This window comes from Lissotriton helveticus, chromosome 12 (genome assembly GCF_964261635.1).
Source record: "Lissotriton helveticus chromosome 12, aLisHel1.1, whole genome shotgun sequence".
Classification (NCBI taxonomy): Eukaryota; Metazoa; Chordata; class Amphibia; order Caudata; family Salamandridae; genus Lissotriton; species Lissotriton helveticus.
This window is the reverse complement of record NC_136073.1, coordinates 107,430,220-107,449,619: the sequence shown is the minus strand read 5'-3', so window position 1 is coordinate 107,449,619 and position 19,400 is coordinate 107,430,220. Positions and strand designations below refer to the sequence as shown.

At 45.4% G+C, this 19,400-nt stretch overlaps 1 protein-coding gene across 1 annotated transcript in view; it reads right to left on the bottom strand.

The window, feature by feature from the left end:
• The window catches only part of LOC144799500 (hydroperoxide isomerase ALOXE3-like), a 149,883-nt gene that overhangs the window by 102,807 nt on the left and 27,676 nt on the right, over positions 1–19,400 (bottom strand). Inside the window, exon 2 of the mRNA XM_078670851.1 lies at positions 2,833–3,037. Within this exon, the coding sequence (XP_078526977.1) occupies positions 2,833–3,037 (205 nt within the window). The remainder of the gene's footprint in view (positions 1–2,832; positions 3,038–19,400) is intronic.

The window sequence follows — 19,400 nt, the reverse complement described above, 5'->3', positions numbered from 1 at the left end:
GACTAAAACCTACAAAGGACTCATGCTGATAAAATAAATGAACAGCACAGGACCCTACTAAGGGCCTACAATACGTTATTCAACATCATATATTATTTTGTCAATTTGGAATAATTCCGTTCAGTAGTTTCGGCTGTAGCCTTGCACAAAGTTTTCCATGGGAAAATGATTTGTTCACTCTCATTTTTTGAATTTCTCAAAAACTACTGAACCAATTTACACCATTTAAAAAAAAGTTTGCTCTCTGAACCAAGCTCTACCTTTCTTCCAAATTTGGGGTAATTCCATTCAGCAGTTTGGGCTGTAGCTCCTCGCAAAATTTCCTATGGAAATTAACATGCAGAAAACAAGTTTTGGGACCCCCCTTTTTTCTCAGCTCCCACTTGACAAATCACCCCCAAACTTTCAGGATAGGAGCTGACCGGGATAGACTTTATATTGGAGAATTTCAGAAAGATTTGTCAAACGACGTCAAAGTTATTAGCAAATGAAAAAATGCTTTTCCTATGGAAACTAGGTTCTAACTATAATTAAATAAATAAAGTAAATAATTTGCCAATGGACCACATTATTGCATGTACCATGCCTTGACCTGCCGCCAGCTGTGAGACATGCATCTGACAATGGTGAGCGACCTCTACTCTGCGGGTAACTTCATACCACTCCAATAAGTGAACTGCACCACACCTACCTGTCTCTGCAGTTGCATGCACTGACTGAAATACTCAAGTCCTCATCCCTCAAGCGATTGATTACTCAACTATACACAACTATGCAAGATAAAGCACCTATTGTCCATGCTAGGGCCAGAGCTGAGTGTCAGGCTGACCGTGACATCGAACTGGCAGATGACCACTAGTGCTACAGCTGTGTGCAAACAGTAGCAAACTTGCCTAACTATCGACTGCAGTTGATACACTTTAAACATTGTATAACACCCTGGCTACTCTACATAGGGGGTGACTGCAGAAGGAGGCAAGGTGTGCTCGATGTGGGATGGTTTACGCACATTTTCTGCATCTAACTTGGCAATGCCAATGTGTGGAAGATTTCTGGAGATAGGTGGGTGACTGCATTGACAAAGTAACTGGTTCTAACTTTCAGTAAACTTCATTGGTGGCATTGATAGGCTAGTCAAGGAAGTGCCCCACAAGGTGCGTAAACTTAGTGCATTATTGATACTTCTGGCGAAACAAACGTTCGCTATGCATTGGGGACAGGGTACTGCCCTGTGGAAAACTACCTGCCTGAGAGATGCAAAATACTGCCAGAAACAACTGGAGGAGCACTGGTCCACGATGCCCGCTATATCCAGACCGTAATATATCTGGGAGGATCTCTGTGCATACCTGGCACTGCACACTGATCTGGGCTGAGGCTTTAGGAGGGATGATGCTGCTTTTTGATTGAGTGGAACAATCTCAGTGAACAGAAAAGGTTGGACTTTTAACTAATGCGCGGACCCTACTGCCAGGATACTGAAGAGGACATCTTCTAACGGACTGGAGGGCAGTTGAACATGTAGAGAGAAACATCATATATTGAGTATAGTTAGTACATTGCATGAGTACGCTACATAACATGATGCTAACTTTGTTATGCTACTCTACCATTGTTGATGCTACTAAGTCGGACCTGGAATGGTACTTGAATTTGTAGTTGGTACATTGCAGTGGAACCTGGGGAGAGGCACTTGCTGTTGTAAGTTTTAAAACTTAATAAAAAACAAGTTTTAAAACAAGGTCCTCTGCCTACGGCCTTGACCTCTGACTAGGAGGAGAGATTTTAACAACTAGTATAGCCCCCACAGGTGGCTGTATAATGCTAGTCTAGATTATTCTGCCCTCCTGGGGCAGAATGTTCATATAGCCTCAAAGGATGTCATAACAGGCGCTTCCAGCCAGTAGAGTCCAGATCACTTGTTGTAGGCCCTTGCCTTCAGCTAGGGCCTTTAATACTGTAGCGGGCCTTAAATGACCAATAGAACCTGTACAGTGGACTATAATGCTTTAGTATATATCCTTTTTTTCCCAACCCGAATCCTATTTATCCAATGCCATCCAATTTACCAAACAACATCCCATTTACCCAACGCCATTATACGTACCCAATGTCACCTCAATACTATTTTGTCTGGCTAGTGCCATCCAATGCTATCCAGTGTACCAAACACCATCCTAGTGCTATCCAGTGTACAATACACCATCCTGGTGCTATCCAGTGTACCAAACACCATCCCAGTGCGATCCAGTGTACCATACACCATCCTAGTGCTATCCAGTGTACCATACACCATATCACTGCTTGCCTATTTACCCACTGCCAAGCTGGTGCTATTCTAGTCACTCAGCTTTATCCACTTTACACATGGTCACGCCAGTATTTTCCTGTGTAAAACCAGTTACTTTATCAATGAAATACCTGTGAAATGTTGGTTGGTAATGGTGCACTTTCTTGGTTTGCTCCACCATCTAAACTTGCCATAACCACCAAAATGAACCTTTACTCTCCACTCACTTGACTATTTTCTTGTCAATGCACTTTGTGCTACATTTAGCAAATCACCCATGATCGTGGGGAAATTCCACATACTAGTTAATACAATTAGTGACCATATTTCACCAGATCTCACCTAAACCTTCTAAGATCCAAGCAAGAATCCATGAGAAATGTCCTTGTGACCCAAGTGTCTGAGGAGTCAACATAAAGGCAAGTGCGCTCACCCTCCTCAACCAACAAAATAAAGAGCATCCCAACTGAGGCAAGGTGGAGGTTGGTGAATTTCCCAAGATCACCTGCACCGTGGCCTGGTCTTCATGCCTGTAGTCTTACCCTTTCCTTCCCTGAGCTCCACCGTTATGTAGCCTTCGATCCAGCGGTAGCATGGGAAGCGAAAGAACTCCCCACTAGGGGTTTCGACTGTCACCTCATTGCAGTACCAGCTGTCCTCGGGGAAGACCGAGAAGGGTTCCTTATGGAGGCGAACCAGCAGTATCCGGCCGAGGTCCTGTTCAGCCTCCACGTGGTACTCGCCTACCTAGGGAGCATTAAAAAAAACATTATGGGATAGCTCTGTGATGAAATGGGAAAAAAACACAAGCACACACCACAAAGTGGCAATGTGAAAAACCTTTACTCATCATGACACATCCCACCAAACCACAACACAAAAGTCATTATTCAGGGTGTGTGAGGATTTTTCTGTAGTGCTATAGTGTGATATTGATTTTGGCTTTACAAATGTATTATAATTCTTTAGCTCATTAGTTTTGAAAACTTATCTCGAATTCTATGGAGTCTGTCATTCAAGAAATTGACCCCCTCAGCAGCTGTAGATGGTTGATTATTTCCCAAATGTACTTATATTGTGTTACATATCTTACAGTGTCAAATTATAGCTTCGATTGCTGTGCAAGGATGGTGAAACATCCATTCAATGCCTTGTGCATTGATACTCTTTATGCAAGTGAGTGTGGCAGTAGCTTAGTGTGGAAGTGACGTTGTCATACTTCCAGGTGTCACACACTGACATGGGCAGTGCTGGTGTTAATGGGGCTTTCTTCTGTCACATGGACCCCACTCCCCGTTCTGTTGCCTATGCTCTGTCTGAATCCTTCTCCTCTGCCGCCTGCATTACCCCAGCTCTGAAGCCCTTTTATGTTCTACTTGGCTTCCTTCCCCCTCCCTGCAAAGTGTGCTCCCCTTCAATATTTTTTTGTTATCGCTTAAAATGTAATTAAAACAAATCAAAACCAAATAAAACATTTCATTCAATTGAAAGTCAGAAGCCAGCATGTGGTTTTAAAAGTTCGCCCACCAAATTGTCCCAAGGATAATGCTTCATCTCAAATCAGCCAGGCTTGTTCTCTTGCATAATTTATACCTGGTAAGTCCATCAAACATAGTTAATCCATTTCGAAGTAAGTTTGCCATGCACCCCCTATTTTCTTAAACATTGGAGGACACTTATCATCCTCAAACTCAATCAGTTTCAAAGTCTGACACCGGGTCACCCCTCCTAGCCACCATGCCTTTTTTGGTGATGGTGACGTCAGGTCACTCCATGGTGTTGCGTCATGTTTCCTCCTGCGATCAGTTCCAACACCAATCATAACTTACATCAGTCTAATGTTTCCCCAGATATAACTAGAATTGCTCATTACTGTTCCCAGGATGTTTCAAAAACGATTCTCACAACGGACGCGCATGCAGTATCTTTCAAGATGGCCGTCTGAGCTTGGAACCCTGCACTGGGTCGGGAGAGGCATTTCCAATTTTGGCGGTGAATATTGAGCGTGCCCAAAGATTGGTCCTCGTTACTCTTCTTCATCCGCTCCTTCACATCCCCGTGGTTAATCCTCCTATTTTTGAAATTTACTGACCTTTTGCAAGTTTTAATTGCTGCCAAACTTAAAAAACAATTAATTTGGTCTGGAGCCAAATTGTTCTTATCCCAAGACGTTTCCACAGTAACAGCTAAACAGCGGAAGGAGTTCCTTGAACTCAGACTAGCTCTACGTGCCTTGTGTGCGCCCTATGGGTTATTTCATCCATGCTTGTTTAAAGTGACTTTTCAGAACCGCACCTCTACTTTTAAAGAACCTGCAGATCTTAAAACATTTCTCCATTCATGCTCTACGGCCTCCATGGATACAGCTGGTCCTTCTTCTATAACGTGACTCTTATATGATAGTCTCTGAAAATTTGAGAGTTTCATGATAATTTTACTCTGATCTTCATTTTTTGCTTTCTTTACAGGTTATTTTTTGATGGTTGTTTCTTTATTAATTAATCTTTATTTGTTTTTTCTTTTTTCTTACCATCATTGTAGATCATCCGGAATCTTTACATATTCATCCCCTGTTCTTTTTCAGTCTCCCGATGTGGTAGGTCTCCCTGTGTTGGATGTGCCATCTTTGCTGTCTGTCACCAGTCCATTTTCTGTTTGACATGTACTGTCTTCTCCTATTATCTCACTCAATCCCTTTCTTTCTTTCCTATTTTCCTTCTCTAACTCTTCTCTTACAGATCTTACTGTATTTTTCATCCTATATTCTTCTTTCTTTACTATTTCATCCATCCCTTTTCATGACTGATGATCGTGTTGTTTTACCAAATTCATTCTCTTTACTTTCAGGGTTATATCTTGGAATGTGAAAGGTTTTATTAACCCTAAAAAGAGGCAGAGAATATTATCCCAATTAGCCTCATACAATCCTGACTTAGTTCTGTTAAGAGAAACCCATTTGATGGAGACAGAAGCTTTGAAACTCAAATGGAATTGGGTTGGTTTAGTCTTAGTGTCTCCTATGACCACTAAGAATAATGGGGTAATATATTTTATGTCATAAACAGTTGAAATGTTATTTTATTTCTAAAGAAACTGATTCACATGATGGATGGTTATTAGTTAGCGGTTTGAAGATCCTGATTACACGTATATCAGCCAGTTAACATCGATTAACGCGGTTGCTGGACCACATTGTGTAACCGCAAATTGCAGAGTTTTCAGTCATAAGCCCCTGATGAAGTGCACAGCCCGAAATGCATTGGGCTCATCATTGAATGAACCAATAAATTGAATAAAGCAAGAAATTGAAAAGTTGTAGTGTGAAAAAAAATCACAGAGATGAATATGACAATAAGAGAAAATAAATGAACCTTTTGAACTACAATTGGATTACAGTTTGAATCTATAAAACTTTACTGAAAAAAGTGCAGGCTGGGGACACTTACCACCGGCAGAGGAAAACACTTGTTCTTATTTGATAATTCATTTCTCATTACATCAACCTGCACCAAAAACTAGAGTATCTTTCTTACTTTCCACACACCAGTGAGTACGTTGGTCTTACCACATTTGGAATTGCTTCATGCTAGTTAAGTTGCTCAATAACAATATATCTTTAACAGTATTTAATGTTTATGGTCCGACTCAACCGGATTATTCTTTCTGGCCTAACATTACATAAAAAGAGTATTCAATATAATGATGAATTCTTTATCCTAGGAGGTGATTGTAACCAGGTTATTGAGCCTTTTATTGACAGCCAATCTCAAGTTCGTTTTACCCCTCAGAAGACCCATAAACAATTCCAAAGTACAATTTCTCAGTCACATCTTTTAGATGCCTGGAGACTTTGTAACTCATATGCAACAGAATATTTTTTCTCTCGTCCACATGGCTCCCTGACCCGATTAGATTGCACTGTCTTTTCTAAATCCTTCAGTCCAAACCTTATTTCCTCTACAATTGAACCTATAGTCATCTCTGATCATGTCCCAGCTGCTGCTGATTTCGATTTGCTATGTTCACATCCCAAGTCCTCTTGATAAAGTTTAATAAATCTCTTTTGCAGGATACAGCTTTTTTCTTCTTCTTTTATTTTCTTTGCTGAGGAATTTTGTTCCTTAAATGCAGATCCAGATACTTCCCCTTCATTGATTTGGGACGCATTTAAGGCTACTGCCCGTGGCTTTATCACAGACTTTGTTTCCAGAAAAAAGAAACACTCACTTACAAAACATAAAATCCTACTAGCTAATATTAAATGCCTAGAACACATATTTTACACTTCTTCGTCTGACTCTGCCTCACAGGAGCTTGTTCGTGCAAAACTTGATTTTAACAAAATTAATATGAATAATGCCTCTTCTATTCTCCTTTGTACTATTGTTCGGTATTATGGTGGATGAAATAAAGTTGGCAAACTTTTGGCTAATTACCTCAAATCTCAGAAGGTGGTAGAATCCATTCATTTTTCGGATAGAAAGCTTCTTTCCAAAGATCTGGACATTGTAGATGAATTTATGAAATTTTGTAAAACTCTATATAGTCCAGAGTCTCCTTCACCTGTCTCTCTTATTGACACCTATCTTAGTCGCGTTTTACCCCCTTCTCATGTAGATCTTGACTGTGTCAGCAATGAGAAACTCTGCCTCATGTTTGGTAATCCAGTCATTCATGAGGCCTTCCTCTACCAAAGATTTTATTTTATTTGTAAGTCTCAGTATCGGAACTATTTGGAGAATTTCATAGCTCCCACCGTCAGACAATAGTTGGGTCCATTCTTTGTGGTACATGTTCCTATACAAAACGACTATTGCACTGCCTTTATCAGCTGCTTTCATTACTAACTCCGTGTTCTTCTCGAGATTTTCTGGAGCTATTTTCTCACTTTTCCTCAAGTTTTGATAACCTTTGTGGTTATGGCATTCAATTATGTTGATTTCCGGACTGCCTGTTCAAATGCTAACAAATGACATGTGATGGCTTGTGTCAGTGGTATAAAGGTTGACTTCCTCCTTAGACCAGTGTTAGTTGGTTCTTGATCTCTTAGCGTTTCTCGGTTCTCAAAAAACTTTGTAATATAATCCTCTGGAAGAATTGCACTAGTTGTATGTGTAAAGAGAAGAGGTCACTCTAGGGTGTTGGTATAAACCCTAGTCCCTTTGACAGGATGGCGTTCTCATCTGGTGTTAGAATGTGGGTGCTAAAATTCATGATGTTGCAGGGTCTTTGCTCATTGCCAGTCCCTGGTCTTTCCCCTTGCTCCTCGTCACCACTTGGTTTGGGGTTAGAGCCCCTCAATGTACTTTGGCTGACTGTTTGGGGTATTTTTGTTTTCCTCTTCCCCGGCCTCTGTATAAAAAAGGAGGAGGACCTTGTTGAAAAGGGAAGCCCGGTGGTTGAAAGGGCTGTTGCCAGTAGCCATATGGTGGCATTGGTAGCGGCATAGGTTGGTCTTGATAATATGATTCCTGGGGTTTTCTAGGTGCCCCTTCATCACTGCTGCCACTGCTGCTTCTTTCATCTCCTGAGCTAAAGGTCCAATCCAGTGGGGTTCGTCTATACCTCTGTTGGTGTTTCGGGGTTGTCTGAACCTGAAGTTTCTCATAATATTCATCAGTGACAAGTGGGAACGTTTGCTGATGACTGAAACTCTGTCCATCACCACCCCTTGTTGTTAAATATTTTGTCCACCCTAAGCGTGGAAGGGTATACTCAGATGTGAGTCCCTTGCTCATTGTACCATCAGGATTCAAGCAAGCCGGGCCGACGACGCCTGAAATGGCAGAAACCGGTCCCCGGAAGCTTGTTTCCTTCCCAGTGTAAGAATTGGCTTGGTAGTTTGGTTTGCCCTGTTCCCATCATGCACTGGGACAGGAACAGACTAATTTGCATATAGCCAGGTTCTGAACTGGGATGGTGCAGTGAGCTAAAAAACGGTGTTGGATCTAGCCCTGATCTCTTGACTGGGTGAGAGTATTCTGCTTAATTCAGAAACTCTGTCCATCACCACCCCTTGTTGTTAAATATTTTGTCCACCCTAAGCGTGGAAGGGTATACTCAGATGTGAGTCCCTTGCTCATTGCACCATCAGGATTCACGCAAGCCGGGCCGACGACGCCTGAAATGGCAGAAACCGGTCCCCGGAAGCTTGTTTCCTTCCAAGTGTAAGAATTGGCTTGGTAGTTTGGTTTGCCCTGTTCCCATCATGCACTGTGACAGGAACAGACTAATTTGCATATAGCCAGGTTCTGAACTGGGATGGTGCAGTGAGCTAAAAAACGGTGTTGGATCTAGCCCTGATCTCTTGACTGGGTGAGAGTATTCTGCTTAATTCAGAAACTCTGTCCATCACCACCCCTTGTTGTTAAATATTTTGTCCACCCTAAGCGTGGAAGGGTATACTCAGATGTGAGTCCCTTGCTCATTGCACCATCAGGATTCAAGCAAGCCGGGCCGACGACGCCTGAAATGGCAGAAACCGATCCCCGGAAGCTTGTTTCCTTCCCAGTGTAAGAATTGGCTTGGTAGTTTGGTTTGCCCTGTTCCCATCATGCACTGGGACAGGAACAGACTAATTTGCATATAGCCAGGTTCTGAACTGGGATGGTGCAGTGAGCTAAAAAACGGTGTTGGATCTAGCCCTGATCTCTTGACTGGGTGAGAGTATTCTGCTTAACTCAGAAACTCTGTCCATCACCACCCCTTGTTGTTAAATATTTTGTCCACCCTAAGCGTGGAAGGGTATACTCAGATGTGAGTCCCTTGCTCATTGCACCATCAGGATTCAAGCAAGCCGGGCCGACGACGCCTGAAATGGCAGAAACTGGTCCCCCGAAGCTTGTTTCCTTCCCAGTGTAAGAATTGGCTTGGTAGTTTGGTTTGCCCTGTTCCCATCATGCACTGGGACAGGAACAGACTAATTTGCATATAGCCAGGTTCTGAACTGGGATGGTGCAGTGAGCTAAAAAACGGTGTTGGATCTAGCCCTGATCTCTTGACTGGGTGAGAGTATTCTGCTTAATTCAGAAACTCTGTCCATCACCACCCCTTGTTGTTAAATATTTTGTCCACCCTAAGCGTGGAAGGGTATACTCAGATGTGAGTCCCTTGCTCATTGCACCATCAGGATTCAAGCAAGCCGGGCCGACGACGCCTGAAATGGCAGAAACCGGTCCCCGGAAGCTTGTTTCCTTCCCAGTGTAAGAATTGGCCTGGTAGTTTGGTTTGCCCTGTTCCCATCATGCACTGGGACAGGAACAGACTAATTTGCATATAGCCAGGTTCTGAACTTGGATGGTGCAGTGAGCTAAAAAACGGTGTTGGATCTAGCCCTGATCTCTTGACTGGATGAGAGTATTCTGCTTAATTCAGAAACTCTGTCCATCACCACCCCTTGTTGTTAAATATTTTGTCCACCCTAAGCGTGGAAGGGTATACTCAGATGTGAGTCCCTTGCTCGTTGCACCATCAGGATTCAAGCAAGCCGGGCCGACGACGCCTGAAATGGCAGAAACCGGTCCCCGGAAGCTTGTTTCCTTCCCAGTGTAAGAATTGGCTTGGTAGTTTGGTTTGCCCTGTTCCCATCATGCACTGGGACAGGAACAGACTAATTTGCATATAGCTAGGTTCTGAACTGGGATGGTGCAGTGAGCTAAAAAACGGTGTTGGATCTAGCCCTGATCTCTTGACTGGGTGAGAGTATTCTGCTTAATTCAGAAACTCTGTCCATCACCACCCCTTGTTGTTAAATATTTTGTCCACCCTAAGCGTGGAAGGGTATACTCAGATGTGAGTCCCTTGCTCATTGCACCATCAGGATTCAAGCAAGCCGGGCCGACGACGCCTGAAATGGCAGGAACCGGTCCCCGGAAGCTTGTTTCCTTCCCAGTGTAAGAATTGGCTTGGTAGTTTGGTTTGCCCTGTTCCCATCATGCACTGGGACAGGAACAGAATAATTTGCATATAGCCAGGTTCTGAACTGGGATGGTGCAGTGAGCTAAAAAACGGTGTTGGATCTAGCCCTGATCTCTTGACTGGGTGAGAGTATTCTGCTTAATTCAGAAACTCTGTCCATCACCACCCCTTGTTGTTAAATATTTTGTCCACCCTAAGCGTGGAAGGGTATACTCAGATGTGAGTCCCTTGCTCATTGCACCATCAGGATTCAAGCAAGCCGGGCCGACGACGCCTGAAATGGCAGAAACCGGTCCCCGGAAGCTTGTTTCCTTCCCAGTGTAAGAATTGGCTTGGTAGTTTGGTTTGCCCTGTTCCCATCATGCACTGGGACAGGAACAGACTAATTTGCATATAGCCAGGTTCTGAACTGGGATGGTGCAGTGAGCTAAAAAACGGTGTTGGATCTAGCCCTGATCTCTTGACTGGGTGAGAGTATTCTGCTTAATTCAGAAACTCTGTCCATCACCACCCCTTGTTGTTAAATATTTTGTCCACCCTAAGCGTGGAAGGGTATACTCAGATGTGAGTCCCTTGCTCATTGCACCATCAGGATTCAAGCAAGCCGGCCCGCCGACGCCTGAAATGGCAGAAACCGGTCCCCGGAAGCTTGTTTCCTTCCCAGTGTAAGAATTGGCTTGGTAGTTTGGTTTGCCCTGTTCCCATCATGCACTGGGACAGGAACAGACTAATTTGCATATAGCCAAGTTCTGAACTGGGATGGTGCAGTGAGCTAAAAAACGGTGTTGGATCTAGCCCTGATCTCTTGACTGGGTGAGAGTATACTGCTTAATTCAGAAACTCTGTCCATCACCACCCCTTGTTGTTAAATATTTTGTCCACCCTAAGCGTGGAAGGGTATACTCAGATGTGAGTCCATTGCTCATTGCACCATCAGGATTCACGCAAGCCGGGCCGACGACGCCTGAAATGGCAGAAACCGGTCCCCGGAAGCTTGTTTCCTTCCAAGTGTAAGAATTGGCTTGGTAGTTTGGTTTGCCCTGTTCCCATCATGCACTGTGACAGGAACAGACTAATTTGCATATAGCCAGGTTCTGAACTGGGATGGTGCAGTGAGCTAAAAAACGGTGTTGGATCTAGCCCTGATCTCTTGACTGGGTGAGAGTATTCTGCTTAATTCAGAAACTCTGTCCATCACCACCCCTTGTTGTTAAATATTTTGTCCACCCTAAGCGTGGAAGGGTATACTCAGATGTGAGTCCCTTGCTCATTGCACCATCAGGATTCAAGCAAGCCGGGCCGACGACGCCTGAAATGGCAGAAACTGGTCCCCCGAAGCTTGTTTCCTTCCCAGTGTAAGAATTGGCTTGGTAGTTTGGTGTGCCCTGTTCCCATCATGCACTGGGACAGGAACAGACTAATTTGCATATAGCCAGGTTCTGAACTGGGATGGTGCAGTGAGCTAAAAAACGGTGTTGGATCTAGCCCTGATCCCTTGACTGGGTGAGAGTATTCTGCTTAATTCAGAAACTCTGTCCATCACCACCCCTTGTTGTTAAATATTTTGTCCACCCTAAGCGTGGAAGGGTATACTCAGATGTGAGTCCCTTGCTCATTGCACCATCAGGATTCAAGCAAGCCGGGCCGACGACGCCTGAAATGGCAGAAACCGGTCCCCGGAAGCTTGTTTCCTTCCCAGTGTAAGAATTGGCCTGGTAGTTTGGTTTGCCCTGTTCCCATCATGCACTGGGACAGGAACAGACTAATTTGCATATAGCCAGGTTCTGAACTGGGATGGTGCAGTGAGCTAAAAAATGGTGTTGGATCTAGCCCTGATCTCTTGACTGGATGAGAGTATTCTGCTTAATTCAGAAACTCTGTCCATCACCACCCCTTGTTGTTAAATATTTTGTCCACCCTAAGCGTGGAAGGGTATACTCAGATGTGAGTCCCTTGCTCATTGCACCATCAGGATTCAAGCAAGCCGGGCCGACGACGCCTGAAATGGCAGAAACCGGTCCCCGGAAGCTTGTTTCCTTCCCAGTGTAAGAATTGGCTTGGTAGTTTGGTTTGCCCTGTTCCCATCATGCACTGGGACAGGAACAGACTAATTTGCATATAGCTAGGTTCTGAACTGGGATGGTGCAGTGAGCTAAAAAACGGTGTTGGATCTAGCCCTGATCTCTTGACTGGGTGAGAGTATTCTGCTTAATTCAGAAACTCTGTCCATCACCACCCCTTGTTGTTAAATATTTTGTCCACCCTAAGCGTGGAAGGGTATACTCAGATGTGAGTCCCTTGCTCATTGCACCATCAGGATTCAAGCAAGCCGGGCCGACGACGCCTGAAATGGCAGGAACCGGTCCCCGGAAGCTTGTTTCCTTCCCAGTGTAAGAATTGGCTTGGTAGTTTGGTTTGCCCTGTTCCCATCATGCACTGGGACAGGAACAGAATAATTTGCATATAGCCAGGTTCTGAACTGGGATGGTGCAGTGAGCTAAAAAATGGTGTTGGATCTAGCCCTGATCTCTTGACTGGGTGAGAGTATTCTGCTTAATTCAGAAACTCTGTCCATCACCACCCCTTGTTGTTAAATATTTTGTCCACCCTAAGCGTGGAAGGGTATACTCAGATGTGAGTCCCTTGCTCATTGCACCATCAGGATTCAAGCAAGCCGGGCCGACGACGCCTGAAATGGCAGGAACCGGTCCCCGGAAGCTTGTTTCCTTCCCAGTGTAAGAATTGGCTTGGTAGTTTGGTTTGCCCTGTTCCCATCATGCACTGGGACAGGAACAGAATAATTTGCATATAGCCAGGTTCTGAACTGGGATGGTGCAGTGAGCTAAAAAACGGTGTTGGATCTAGCCCTGATCTCTTGACTGGGTGAGAGTATTCTGCTTAATTCAGAAACTCTGTCCATCACCACCCCTTGTTGTTAAATATTTTGTCCACCCTAAGCGTGGAAGGGTATACTCAGATGTGAGTCCCTTGCTCATTGCACCATCAGGATTCAAGCAAGCCGGGCCGACGACGCCTGAAATGGCAGAAACCGGTCCCCGGAAGCTTGTTTCCTTCCCAGTGTAAGAATTGGCTTGGTAGTTTGGTTTGCCCTGTTCCCATCATGCACTGGGACAGGAACAGACTAATTTGCATATAGCCAGGTTCTGAACTGGGATGGTGCAGTGAGCTAAAAAACGGTGTTGGATCTAGCCCTGATCTCTTGACTGGGTGAGAGTATACTGCTTAATTCAGAAACTCTGTCCATCACCACCCCTTGTTGTTAAATATTTTGTCCACCCTAAGCGTGGAAGGGTATACTCAGATGTGAGTCCATTGCTCATTGCACCATCAGGATTCACGCAAGCCGGGCCGACGACGCCTGAAATGGCAGAAACCGGTCCCCGGAAGCTTGTTTCCTTCCAAGTGTAAGAATTGGCTTGGTAGTTTGGTTTGCCCTGTTCCCATCATGCACTGTGACAGGAACAGACTAATTTGCATATAGCCAGGTTCTGAACTGGGATGGTGCAGTGAGCTAAAAAACGGTGTTGGATCTAGCCCTGATCTCTTGACTGGGTGAGAGTATTCTGCTTAATTCAGAAACTCTGTCCATCACCACCCCTTGTTGTTAAATATTTTGTCCACCCTAAGCGTGGAAGGGTATACTCAGATGTGAGTCCCTTGCTCATTGCACCATCAGGATTCAAGCAAGCCGGCCCGCCGACGCCTGAAATGGCAGAAACCGGTCCCCGGAAGCTTGTTTCCTTCCCAGTGTAAGAATTGGCTTGGTAGTTTGGTTTGCCCTGTTCCCATCATGCACTGGGACAGGAACAGACTAATTTGCATATAGCCAGGTTCTGAACTGGGATGGTGCAGTGAGCTAAAAAACGGTGTTGGATCTAGCCCTGATCTCTTGACTGGGTGAGAGTATACTGCTTAATTCAGAAACTCTGTCCATCACCACCCCTTGTTGTTAAATATTTTGTCCACCCTAAGCGTGGAAGGGTATACTCAGATGTGAGTCCCTTGCTCATTGCACAATCAGGATTCACGCAAGCCGGGCCGACGACGCCTGAAATGGCAGAAACCGGTCCCCGGAAGCTTGTTTCCTTCCAAGTGTAAGAATTGGCTTGGTAGTTTGGTTTGCCCTGTTCCCATCATGCACTGTGACAGGAACAGACTAATTTGCATATAGCCAGGTTCTGAACTGGGATGGTGCAGTGAGCTAAAAAACGGTGTTGGATCTAGCCCTGATCTCTTGACTGGGTGAGAGTATTCTGCTTAATTCAGAAACTCTGTCCATCACCACCCCTTGTTGTTAAATATTTTGTCCACCCTAAGCGTGGAAGGGTATACTCAGATGTGAGTCCCTTGCTCATTGCACCATCAGGATTCAAGCAAGCCGGGCCGACGACGCCTGAAATGGCAGAAACCGATCCCCGGAAGCTTGTTTCCTTCCCAGTGTAAGAATTGGCTTGGTAGTTTGGTTTGCCCTGTTCCCATCATGCACTGGGACAGGAACAGACTAATTTGCATATAGCCAGGTTCTGAACTGGGATGGTGCAGTGAGCTAAAAAACGGTGTTGGATCTAGCCCTGATCTCTTGACTGGGTGAGAGTATTCTGCTTAACTCAGAAACTCTGTCCATCACCACCCCTTGTTGTTAAATATTTTGTCCACCCTAAGCGTGGAAGGGTATACTCAGATGTGAGTCCCTTGCTCATTGCACCATCAGGATTCAAGCAAGCCGGGCCGACGACGCCTGAAATGGCAGAAACTGGTCCCCCGAAGCTTGTTTCCTTCCCAGTGTAAGAATTGGCTTGGTAGTTTGGTTTGCCCTGTTCCCATCATGCACTGGGACAGGAACAGACTAATTTGCATATAGCCAGTTTCTGAACTGGGATGGTGCAGTGAGCTAAAAAACGGTGTTGGATCTAGCCCTGATCCCTTGACTGGGTGAGAGTATTCTGCTTAATTCAGAAACTCTGTCCATCACCACCCCTTGTTGTTAAATATTTTGTCCACCCTAAGCGTGGAAGGGTATACTCAGATGTGAGTCCCTTGCTCATTGCACCATCAGGATTCAAGCAAGCCGGGCCGACGACGCCTGAAATGGCAGAAACCGGTCCCCGGAAGCTTGTTTCCTTCCCAGTGTAAGAATTGGCCTGGTAGTTTGGTTTGCCCTGTTCCCATCATGCACTGGGACAGGAACAGACTAATTTGCATATAGCCAGGTTCTGAACTGGGATGGTGCAGTGAGCTAAAAAATGGTGTTGGATCTAGCCCTGATCTCTTGACTGGATGAGAGTATTCTGCTTAATTCAGAAACTCTGTCCATCACCACCCCTTGTTGTTAAATATTTTGTCCACCCTAAGCGTGGAAGGGTATACTCAGATGTGAGTCCCTTGCTCATTGCACCATCAGGATTCAAGCAAGCCGGGCCGACGACGCCTGAAATGGCAGAAACCGGTCCCCGGAAGCTTGTTTCCTTCCCAGTGTAAGAATTGGCTTGGTAGTTTGGTTTGCCCTGTTCCCATCATGCACTGGGACAGGAACAGACTAATTTGCATATAGCTAGGTTCTGAACTGGGATGGTGCAGTGAGCTAAAAAACGGTGTTGGATCTAGCCCTGATCTCTTGACTGGGTGAGAGTATTCTGCTTAATTCAGAAACTCTGTCCATCACCACCCCTTGTTGTTAAATATTTTGTCCACCCTAAGCATGGAAGGGTATACTCAGATGTGAGTCCCTTTCTCATTGCACCATCAGGATTCAAGCAAGCCGGGCCGACGACGCCTGAAATGGCAGGAACCGGTCCCCGGAAGCTTGTTTCCTTCCCAGTGTAAGAATTGGCTTGGTAGTTTGGTTTGCCCTGTTCCCATCATGCACTGGGACAGGAACAGAATAATTTGCATATAGCCAGGTTCTGAACTGGGATGGTGCAGTGAGCTAAAAAAATGGTGTTGGATCTAGCCCTGATCTCTTGACTGGGTGAGAGTATTCTGCTTAATTCAGAAACTCTGTCCATCACCACCCCTTGTTGTTAAATATTTTGTCCACCCTAAGCGTGGAAGGGTATACTCAGATGTGAGTCCCTTGCTCATTGCACCATCAGGATTCAAGCAAGCCGGGCCGACGACGCCTGAAATGGCAGAAACCGGTCCCCGGAAGCTTGTTTCCTTCCCAGTGTAAGAATTGGCTTGGTAGTTTGGTTTGCCCTGTTCCCATCATGCACTGGGACAGGAACAGACTAATTTGCATATAGCCAGGTTCTGAACTAGGATGGTGCAGTGAGCTAAAAAACGGTGTTGGATCTAGCCCTGATCTCTTGACTGGGTGAGAGTATTCTGCTTAATTCAGAAACTCTGTCCATCACCACCCCTTGTTGTTAAATATTTTGTCCACCCTAAGCGTGGAAGGGTATACTCAGATGTGAGTCCCTTGCTCATTGCACCATCAGGATTCAAGCAAGCCGGCCCGCCGACGCCTGAAATGGTCCCCGGAAGCTTGTTTCCTTCCCAGTGTAAGAATTGGCTTGGTAGTTTGGTTTGCCCTGTTCCCATCATGCACTGGGACAGGAACAGACTAATTTGCATATAGCCAGGTTCTGAACTGGGATGGTGCAGTGAGCTAAAAAACGGTGTTGGATCTAGCCCTGATCTCTTGACTGGGTGAGAGTATTCTGCTTAATTCAGAAACTCTGTCCATCACCACCCCTTGTTGTTAAATATTTTGTCCACCCTAAGCGTGGAAGGGTATACTCAGATGTGAGTCCCTTGCTCATTGCACCATCAGGATTCAAGCAAGCCGGGCCGACGACGCCTGAAATGGCAGAAACCGGTCCCCGGAAGCTTGTTTCCTTCCCATTGTAAGAATTGGCTTGGTAGTTTGGTTTGCCCTGTTCCCATCATGCACTGGGACAGGAACAGACTAATTTGCATATAGCCAGGTTCTGAACTGGGATGGTGCAGTGAGCTAAAAAACGGTGTTGGATCTAGCCCTGATCTCTTGACTGGGTGAGAGTATTCTGCTTAATTCAGAAACTCTGTCCATCACCACCCCTTGTTGTTAAATATTTTGTCCACCCTAAGCGTGGAAGGGTATACTCAGATGTGAGTCCCTTGCTCATTGCACCATCAGGATTCAAGCAAGCCGGGCCGACGACGCCTGAAATGGCAGAAACCAATCCCCGGAAGCTTGTTTCCTTCCCAGTGTAAGAATTGGCTTGGTAGTTTGGTTTGCCCTGTTCCCATCATGCACTGGGACAGGAACAGACTAATTTGCATATAGCCAGGTTCTGAACTGGGATGGTGCAGTGAGCTAAAAAACGGTGTTGGATCTAGCCCTGATCTCTTGACTGGGTGAGAGTATTCTGCTTAACTCAGAAACTCTGTCCATCACCACCCCTTGTTGTTAAATATTTTGTCCACCCTAAGCGTGGAAGGGTATACTCAGATGTGAGTCCCTTGCTCATTGCACCATCAGGATTCAAGCAAGCCGGGCCGACGATGCCTGAAATGGCAGAAACCGGTCCCCGGAAGCTTGTTTCCTTCCCAGTGTAAGAATTGGCTTGGTAGTTTGGTTTGCCCTGTTCCCATCATGCACTGGGACAGGAACAGACTAATTTGCATATAGCCAGGTTCTGAACTGGGATGGTGCAGTGAGCTAAAAAACGGTGTTGGATCTAGCCCTGATCTCTTGACTGGGTGAGAGTATTCTGCTTAATTCAGAAACTCTGTCCATCACCACCCCTTGTTGTTAAATATTTTGTCCACCCTAAGCGTGGAAGGGTATACTCAGATGTGAGTCCCTTGCTCATTGCACCATCAGGATTCAAGCAAGCCGGGCCGACGACACCTGAAATGGCAGAAACCGGTCCCCGGAAGCTTGTTTCCTTCCCAGTGTAAGAATTGGCTTGGTAGTTTGGTTTGCCCTGTTCCCATCATGCACTGGGACAGGAACAGACTAATTTGCATATAGCTAGGTTCTGAACTGGGATGGTGCAGTGAGCTAAAAAACGGTGTTGGATCTAGCCCTGATCTCTTGACTGGGTGAGAGTATTCTGCTTAATTCAGAAACTCTGTCCATCACCACCCCTTGTTGTTAAATATTTTGTCCACCCTAAGCGTGGAAGGGTATACTCAGATGTGAGTCCCTTGCTCATTGCACCATCAGGATTCAAGCAAGCCGGGTCGACGACGCCTGAAATGGCAGGAACCGGTCCCCGGAAGCTTGTTTCCTTCCCAGTGTAAGAATTGGCTTGGTAGTTTGGTTTGCCCTGTTCCCATCATGCACTGGGACAGGAACAGAATAATTTGCATATAGCCAGGTTCTGAACTGGGATGGTGCAGTGAGCTAAAAAATGGTGTTGGATCTAGCCCTGATCTCTTGACTGGGTGAGAGTATTCTGCTTAATTCAGAAACTCTGTCCATCACCACCCCTTGTTGTTAAATATTTTGTCCACCCTAAGCGTGGAAGGGTATACTCAGATGTGAGTCCCTTGCTCATTGCACCATCAGGATTCAAGCAAGCCGGGCCGACGACGCCTGAAATGGCAGAAACCGGTCCCCGGAAGCTTGTTTCCTTCCCAGTGTAAGAATTGGCTTGGTAGTTTGGTTTGCCCTGTTCCCATCATGCACTGGGACAGGAACAGACTAATTTGCATATAGCCAGGTTCTGAACTGGGATGGTGCAGTGAGCTAAAAAACGGTGTTGGATCTAGCCCTGATCTCTTGACTGGGTGAGAGTATTCTGCTTAATTCAGAAACTCTGTCCATCACCACCCCTTGTTGTTAAATATTTTGTCCACCCTAAGCGTGGAAGGGTATACTCAGATGTGAGTCCCTTGCTCATTGCACCATCAGGATTCAAGCAAGCCGGGCCGACGACACCTGAAATGGCAGAAACCGGTCCCCGGAAGCTTGTTTCCTTCCCAGTGTAAGAATTGGCTTGGTAGTTTGGTTTGCCCTGTTCCCATCATGCACTGGGACAGGAACAGACTAATTTGCATATAGCTAGGTTCTGAACTGGGATGGTGCAGTGAGCTAAAAAACGGTGTTGGATCTAGCCCTGATCTCTTGACTGGGTGAGAGTATTCTGCTTAATTCAGAAACTCTGTCCATCACCACCCCTTGTTGTTAAATATTTTGTCCACCCTAAGCGTGGAAGGGTATACTCAGATGTGAGTCCCTTGC